This window comes from Capsicum annuum, chromosome 1 (assembly GCF_002878395.1).
Source record: "Capsicum annuum cultivar UCD-10X-F1 chromosome 1, UCD10Xv1.1, whole genome shotgun sequence".
Classification (NCBI taxonomy): Eukaryota; Viridiplantae; Streptophyta; class Magnoliopsida; order Solanales; family Solanaceae; genus Capsicum; species Capsicum annuum.
Genome location: NC_061111.1, coordinates 94,828,881 through 94,837,512, shown reverse-complemented (window position 1 = coordinate 94,837,512; position 8,632 = coordinate 94,828,881). Strand labels below are relative to the sequence as shown.

The 8,632-nt window shown below is 36.2% G+C and overlaps 1 protein-coding gene across 6 annotated transcripts; it reads left to right on the top strand.

Annotated features, from left to right (window-relative positions):
- Positions 1-896: 896 nt before the first annotated feature.
- LOC107877679 (probable methyltransferase PMT2) lies at positions 897-8,234 on the top strand. Of its 6 annotated transcripts, none has more exons than XM_016724400.2 (7): positions 897-1,081; positions 2,767-3,435; positions 3,562-3,772; positions 3,968-4,262; positions 5,087-5,461; positions 6,146-6,223; positions 7,610-8,234. In XM_016724400.2, exons 2-7 carry the CDS (start codon positions 2,791-2,793, stop codon positions 7,842-7,844), a joined length of 1,839 nt encoding a protein of 612 aa, XP_016579886.1. In that variant the 5' UTR covers positions 897-1,081; positions 2,767-2,790; the 3' UTR covers positions 7,845-8,234. The 6 variants fall into 6 exon arrangements, with proteins under 6 accessions (XP_016579886.1, XP_016579871.1, XP_016579873.1 ...); XM_016724385.2 differs by having other exon boundaries at positions 2,436-3,435; XM_016724387.2 differs by having other exon boundaries at positions 901-1,081; positions 2,772-3,435.
- Positions 8,235-8,632: the final 398 nt, after the last annotated feature.

Here is an 8,632-nt window from a genome sequence, read left to right as displayed (position 1 = left end):
ATAAAAAAAAAGTTATCTTCTTTTAGTAGCCGTTTGACCATGAAAATTACTTTTTTTCGGAGTTGGAGTTGGAGTTGTGTTTGGCGTCTTTTTGAAATTTCTTTTAGACTTTTGAAAAATATTTTTTAAATATGATTTTATACCCTCAATTTTTAAAAATTATCAAAATCACTCAACTACTAATTTACCTACTAACATACAACCAAATGTTGAGAAAATAATTTATATGTCTTCAATTGATAAAATAATTAACTACAAACTAATTATTATAATTGTTATTCTTCTAAAATTTGAATAAAAACATCACAAGCACGAGCTAAATAAGTTTATCTAATTATAATCGATTAAATAGAGAAAAATATATTTTGATAAATATGATTGATAGATATAAATATATTTTATATATTATTAAATTTGTTGATGAAAATTCTTATTTATTTTCACTTGAATTAATTATTTTATTGAATTTGATTTTTTTTTCTTTAAATTACGGAATTTAGTTAATAAAAGGGATTTGTGTAAAAATTTAAAGATTGGGGTTATATTTAATAATAATGAAAGTTGATAAGTGAAAAAAAAAAGCAAAACAACAAAAAGTTATTTTTTATTTTCAAAATTTATTCCAGAATTGTTTTTCAAATTTATGGCTAAACGGATCTTTAATATATTAAAAATAATAAGTAAAAATAAAAATTTAATTAGGATAAATTAGTCACAAGTAAAACCAAATTGAGGAAGATAAAAAATAGGTTCTTGCGGTACTTGTGTTCTTGGTTAATATTGTTTTTTTATAGTTATGGTGTTTTTGTCAATTTTTTTTCATCTCAATTAAATTTACCGCATTTTTACCCTTCTCATTAATAAAAGATAAGGTATTATATTACTCCGTCCATGGAGGTTACATTTTTTTTTTTTCTCTACTAAATTTTGAACATGACATCTCGTGTCCTCAACCCACTTTCCACTCCCTTGGGTGCAGTTCTGTTCTTGGTTAATTTTAAGGGATAATTTTAAAGCTGAGTTTATTGACTGTAAAGCAAAATAAAGCTGAATTGGAAGGTCATTAAGAAAGTTGCCATTGGTATGCTGATTTATAACCTTCTATAGTTGATTTTCCATACAATCATTTGAATTCTTCATTATGAAGTTCCTATATTTATTGTCAGTTTGATTAATTCATTGACTTCACGTTTTATTTACTAACCGTAGTCTCTAACTTTCACGCACCTCGACTTAATTGAGGGATATCTGCTACTCCCACCAGCCACAGATTTAGATTTGGTAACTCTGTCCAGACAGATGGGAAGAATCACAGTTATAAACCCATTTACACTTCAGAGTTCAAATCTTCTTTTTATGGGGTATATTAATAGTTTCTTAGTTTAGTTGAAATTTGAAAACCCATTTTCTTGAGTCTGCGAAAGTATCAGTTCTTGGCTTCATGTTTCTGCTGTGGACTGTAAAGCAAAATAAAGCAGAGTTGGAAGCTCTTTTTTTTTTCTTGTTTTTTTTTTGTATTGGAAGGTCAGCAAGAAAGTGTAGAATAAAATTTTCATGCCATTGGTTGCTGATTTAACCCTCGATAGCTGATCTATCATTTATTCATTGAAATTCTTGATTTTAAAGTTCCTATCTTTATTTTCAGTTTTATGTGATTGATTCATTTGTCAAGTGATTAACAGTATAAAGGTCAAATCTTTTCTTGTGGGGTATCATGATAATAGCTTGTTAGCTTCTTAGTGTAGTTAACAAAGTTCAAATCTTTACTTATGGGGGTATCATAGTAACTTCTTAATTCTTAGGTGTAGTTGGAGTGTAAAAAACTTGCAGTTTTTAGCATTTTATCATTTCTAGGCTTGAGGTTTCTTCTCTCTTTTCTTTTTGGTAGCTTTGAATGGTGATCTATCAGTTGGTGCACTGTTATTTGTTAATATACCTGTTTACTGTTAAGGAAACTCAGAGAACCTATTTGAAAGCTTGATTTATGGGTTGGTTTGTTAAACATTTGTGTATTAGAACTGGCAAACAAGTAAAAGATTTAATTTTGATCCAAGTACACTGCTGGGTGTTTAAACTCAATGGTGTCCTCCTGCTACCTTAATTTACAGTTATTGGAGTATCAGGGAGAAAAAGGAGCTTTAACTGATTTTCCTGTCAAATTAGCTTTAACTTCTACTGATTTCTAGAAGTTTAAACACTATGCAGCATTCAGTACCAAAATCTATGATCTTTTGAGACCTCAACGAGCAAATTAATGTAGAACTATGTGTTTAAGAGTTTTTTCTCAAATACAAATATACTGTAATCACAAAATAAATTTAAAAAAATTGATTTTATTCATGAGGTTTTTGAGTACAAATCTGTTTATCTCGTGATTCTTCTCTCTTGAAATATCTCCGTGATTCAAGGATTGAAGCAGTGTGTTTCTTGGCTAGGATGATGCGAACCTCCTTGGGATTTATTTAATTGCTTGGAATGTGGGCTGGCCGCTTTGACAAAGGCAATACTTTATGCCTCATCTCTTTATGAAATCCCAGAAGCTTATGGGATTTCAAGATGTCTCTTCAAGAAAATAACTTAACCTTTATATAGACCTGAGCTAGGGTTTAGGATAGAGTAGCCTCCGAAAACCCTAACAGAGATTGAGCTCGTCTTGTTAGTCCCAGAAAATTTTGATGTCTGGATTATGATCTCATCTAGCTATACTTCTGGTACATATAAAAGCACACTATATCGGCGCTCAGTTCCTTCACTTTCTTAACTCAGCGCAGAAATGATTTCAGGACAGCAATGGCAAACAAAATCTCAGGGGACAATAGGACCAGAACTTGTGTGACAATATTTGTAGTAGCTGGTCTCTGTTTCTTCTTCTATTTGCTTGGATCATGGCAGAGAAGTGGCATTGGGAAGGGAGATAGGATAGCTCTGGCAGTGACCAAGAGGCGTGAGAACTGCAATGTCCTACCAAATCTCAATTTTGAGACTAGTCATGGTGGCCAAGCAGGTAGTATCGATGATTCAGGAACAGAAGTCAAAAAATTTAAGCCGTGTCGTCCTCGTTACACTGATCATACACCATGTCAAGATCAAAAGCGTGCTATGCACTTCCCAAGGGAAAATATGATCTATCGAGAAAGGCATTGTCCGCCTCCAGAAAAGAAGTTGCATTGCCTTATTCCAGCACCTAAGGGGTATGTTACCCCATTTCCATGGCCAAAAAGTCGGGATTATGTTCCATATGCCAACGTCCCGTATAAGAGCTTGACAGTCGAGAAGGCCATTCAGAACTGGATTCAGTATGAAGGTAATGTGTTTAGGTTCCCTGGAGGAGGGACACAGTTTCCTCAAGGAGCAGATAAGTATATTGATCATCTTGCTTCAGTAATCCCAATTCAAAATGGAACTGTTCGGACTGCTCTGGACACTGGCTGTGGGGTATGATTTGTGCTGTGAAAAACTTTTCTTATAGCAAAAGATATCTCTGTCCCTTTCTTCACTGACTTGGAGAAACTTCTTGATGTTGTGTTGGATTTATTGAATAACAATGTTCTATGGTACCAGGTCGCAAGTTGGGGTGCTTATCTTTGGAAAAGGAATGTCATCTCAATGTCATTTGCTCCAAGAGACTCACATGAAGCTCAGGTTCAGTTTGCTCTTGAAAGGGGTGTACCTGCTGTTATTGGCGTGCTAGGAACAATCAAAATGCCATATCCATCTAGGGCCTTTGATATGGCTCATTGTTCTCGTTGTCTAATCCCATGGGGAGCTGCTGGTATGAATCTTGTGTGGTAGTTAGAATACCTTCTTGATAGCGAATTGCAATTTTGAACAAGTGTACCCTTTAAAATTTTGGAAGACATCCGGTTTTAGTTTCTCCTTTTACTTGTTTTTTCTTTATGGTTAATTGAAATCTTAACCTTTTCGCTAGCAGTTCTTTTGTTGCATATCTTATTCTTTCTTCATGCAGATGGAATCCTCATGCTGGAAGTTGATAGAGTTCTTCGACCTGGTGGGTACTGGGTGCTTTCTGGCCCTCCCATCAACTGGAAGACTAATTTCAAGGCCTGGCAACGACCCAAGGAGGAACTTCAGGAAGAACAAAGGAAGGTTGAAGAGATTGCTAAACTTCTTTGCTGGGAGAAGAAATCCGAGAAGGGAGAGACTGCTATTTGGCAGAAAAGCTTGGATGCCGACTCATGCCGTTCTGCACAGGAAGATTCTGAAGCTACATTTTGTAAATCAGTAGATCCAGATGTTGTCTGGTACATCATGCTTATATAGTAGTTTTATATGATTCTATATATTTGTTTTATATGCAGGTGTCAATTTATGCTAGTGTACACCAGGTTTTCTCTATTGGTGTCTTAAAAAAATCGATTTTGTCGTACAGTGCTAAAGCTATTTAAGTTCTTTGGAATGATGTGAACTTTTCCAAGATGAACTGTGTTCAAAGTCTCAGGATGCAGAAACATATCTAGAAGTGTCTATACTTACAGTTTTGTGAGAATCTGATGATGTGGTGGATATTTACTGTAAAGAATGGATCTTGGGCCCAACTCAACATCAAAAGCTAGCTCATGGGGGGGAGGATTGCCCAAGTCCATATAAGGAGACCAATTACCCATCCCTTTTCCATTGTGGGATACTTCACACTCCCCCACAGGCCTAGCCCTCGTTAACTGGACCGTGGACAATATAATGTGGGGGCCCAACATCGTTGAACAAAGATTTGGATGGGAGATTTGGGATGGGTCTGTCTCTGATACCGTGATAAAGAAATGAATCTTGGGCCTAACTCAACCTCAAAAGCTAGCTCATGAGGGGAGGATTGCTCAAGTCCATACAAGGAGACCAATTACCCATCCCTTTTCCGATGTGGGATACTTTAACATTTACATTGTGCACTTACCAAGCAAATCTGCTTGGTGATGGACAATGTAGCATTAACCCTATTAGCTTGGCCCCTTTAACCGTAGCGAAGTAAATCATAAACTCTTCCATTTCATCTAATACTACTTACATTGCAGTAAACTCAATCTTGAAGATCAAGTTTCATGGATTTCATTACTTTGCTTCTGTTGATCAGGTACAACAAAATGGAAGCATGCATAACACCAAGCAAAGGCAATGGTGATGTCGAGGGTCTAAAGCCATTCCCTGAGAGACTTTTTGCTGTTCCCCCAAGAATTGCTAATGGACTAGTTTCTGGAGCCTCCATTGAGGCATATCTTGAAGACAACAAAAAGTGGAAGAAGCATGTAAGTGCTTATAAGAAAATTAACAAACTCATCGACACGGGAAGGTACCGTAATATCATGGACATGAATTCTGGACTTGGAGGTTTTGCTGCAGCTCTTCACTCTCCCACGTTGTGGGTTATGAATGTTATGCCTACGATAGCCGAGAAAAATACATTGGGAGTCATATATGAACGTGGGCTTATCGGAATTTATCATGACTGGTACGGCGTCCTCTCTCATATGCTCATAATGTCCTCTCTCATATGCTCAATTATGTACTTATCTGGTATAGTTGTGGCTTTGGTAACTTGTGAAGACAATCATTTTTCGTTTCTAGGAAGTAGCCGTACTCTTGCCATATTTTTTTGTGGTTATAATTATTGATCGTATTCTCTAGTCTTTGGTTTTAAATGCAAAGGACCATCAAAGGAAACCTTTGCTCTATATCAATGACTTTGAGAAGAATCAAGGAATTGTCATATGAAAGAAGACCTCGATTTAATGTTACTTTTGTTCTATGTTAGTTTGCACTTATATTTCTGCTTTAGGTATAGTTGTTAACATAAGCTTAGAGTTAGAGGATGCTCAAATTACGATCTTTCGGATGAAGAGGTAAATATAAGAAGGGGCCTTAAGTTTCAGAAGGTTTGAAGTTTAATTACACATATGCAGACAACAGACCTATATACAACTATAGAAGTTGCTGCATTTGTTTTCGGTACTCCAATCTTTTCTGCTTTGTGGCAATGATAAAAGGAATATCAATCATATACGGGCTACTTTGAACAAATTGCTTTTGTGACTTCATAAGTAGTTCAAACTGTTGATTTACTTTATTCAGTGATTTTCTCTTCCTCTTGTCCTGCTGAAAGCTACCCTGTGATAACTGTTATATTGTGTTTCAGGTGTGAAGCATTCTCTACGTACCCAAGGACTTATGATCTCATTCATGCAAATGATCTTTTCAGTTTATACAAGGACAAGTAAGTGTCTCCTCTCTTTTTTTTTCCTTTGCTTGCTTGTACTTCAGCATTTGAGTTGGTTTGTCGTTGAGATCAAGAGCCCTAGATAGTATTGTGGCTCTTAGAATGGGGATGGATGTCAATCTGACATGGTTGGGATTTGGATATAAAAGGAATTAGTCAGTGGAATATATGTACAGCACCATCTCAAATTTCATCTATAGGGCATTCTAACATGATTCCATTTTTATGTGTCCTTTACTACTTCCAAAAATTCAAAAGAATCAGACTATTCAATTGTCAAACTTCAATATGATTAGTTTCCTGATCAAACTAACTTTTCAACTATTATTTAATATGTTTCCTTCAATAACACCAATATAATATATAAGTCAAATTAACTTCTTAAACTCGGTCAAAAGTCAATACCATGATATAAACTGATTGGAAGGAGTACACTTAATTAATTGTTGAATCCCATTATGAAGTTGAGCTTTATGCAACTAGCAAAACTATAATATAATGAATAAAAATCATGTCTTTTTTAGACCAACTTGCAATTTTCATTGGTGCATCATGTTTGTATTTGTCAACTTTAGTGAGTCTGCTTTGATTATGTGACATAATCCTCCCTTAGACCACCTCTTCTGGGTAAGGAGATCTAGAGTAAGCGGTTTTTTTAATCGTGATGTCCGGGCCAGCTTGAGCACACCTCGAACAATTTTATGGGGTACCAGCTGTCCCCCCACCAACACAAGTTCCAAATAACTGTCTACCTAGGTTCAGTCAGGTGGGAAGAAATCACATAGTATTATTGCTTCCAGTGGGATTTGAACATAAGAGGCTGAAACCTCATGATTCTCCACCCACTTCATTGACAACTAGTCCACACCTCGGTTGCATGAATAAAGCTTTTCTAATTCGTATCAGAGTTGAGAGATAAGTTTAAATCAATGCCATGTTCTGAGGTTCACTGGTTTGTCCACATATGAATTCAATGCTAGAGCAATAGGTTAAGCAACTAGGAGAAATTTACTAAATTGGTAAGGAAAAATAGGTCGGTAATAATGGAAGGATCCAGTAAATATTTAACCGCTTAAACTTTTGGGTAATTCTAAGGAGTAACTTCAAAATCAAGCATGGGGCTGCCTATAGTATATTCTACAACTGTATGTTTGATTAATCCAGAGTATTGTTTCTTCTTGATGCTAACGTGGCCCTTCCTCGGACCCTGGTAGCGCGGGATGCTTTGTGAACTGGGCTGCCTTTTTTTGTGCTGCTTTCACCTTTAATGTGGAAATATACTCCAGAATATAATGGGGAAGAAGAAAACATTGTTTTTGTGCTTTTGGCCAAGTTAGTGTGCTAACATTCCTCTGTCGACTCTTCTTTTTTGAAATCATGGAGGTGTGACTTTGAAGACATTCTCTTAGAAATGGACCGTATTTTGCGGCCAGAAGGCGCTGTTATTCTAAGAGACAACGTAGACGTGCTAATTAAGGCAGGGAAGATAATAGGAGGTATGAAATGGGACTTCAAATTGATGGATCATGAAGATGGCCCCCTTGTTCCCGAAAAAATACTGGTAGCAGTCAAAAAATACTGGACTGTAGAGGATAATAATTCCACATCCACACCATAAGATGCCAATGGAGTTGTTGATGATGCTACTATCGATGCCATTTTTAGTGGATTGCAAGGACCAATACTTCAATTATCAAAGTTCATTCGGTGGCTTATTGTAGAACCTTCAACGCAAGAAATTTTGGTCGACGGAACGAGGCTACTTAAGAGTATGTATGTTTAACCTTCTATTGATGGATCCATAAATTATACTGTGTGATACTATGCTCTGTAAAACTTGCATTCGTTTATTTTTCTTTCCTCTCTTTGAAGCCCCCTACTCATGATGAGTCCTTTCTGAAACTTTTGATGTATTCTTACTTTCTTAGGAGCATTTTCTTCCCTGAAGAAACAGATCTTGTAATGTGTTCAATTCAAGTGGAGAGGAACCACTAGCTTTACTCTGTCACTTGTTGACCTTTGTACTCTTGTCTCTCGTGATCCATTTTAGCTTTCATTGACTGCATTACGCTTTATGTGATGGTATTTGAGCAGACAGGAAAACACAAAAAGTTGCAGTTGGGATAGATAAAGGTATCCATTGGCTCTCATGAAATGATGTGTTCTAAAAAGGACATAGAGGTAATGAGTTTTCGGGGTTCAGCCAATTTAATATGGCAATGCTAGTAAAGAGGGGATGGAATATTATGATCCGGCCAGATGCGCTTCTTAGTAAATTATTAAAAACGCTTACTCTAATTTTTAGAGTCTAATATTGGTATGCGCAGGGTCCGGAGAAGGACTTGACCACACGGGTCTGTTGTATTGTCAGGTGCTCATAATGTGAAGGCAAAATTTTTTTGCAGT

Bases quoted from the DNA above. Each gene is read 5' to 3' on its own strand.
- LOC107877679 (XM_016724372.2), top strand. From the start codon at position 1,300: ATGGGAAGAATCACAGTTATAAACCCATTTACACTTCAGAGTTCAAAT. The intron at 1,362-2,771 runs GTATATTAATAG...AACTCAGCGCAG, and splicing joins TCAAATCTTCTTTTTATGGG to AAATGATTTCAGGACAGCAA. The intron at 4,263-5,086 runs GTACATCATGCT...TCTGTTGATCAG, and splicing joins GTAGATCCAGATGTTGTCTG to GTACAACAAAATGGAAGCAT.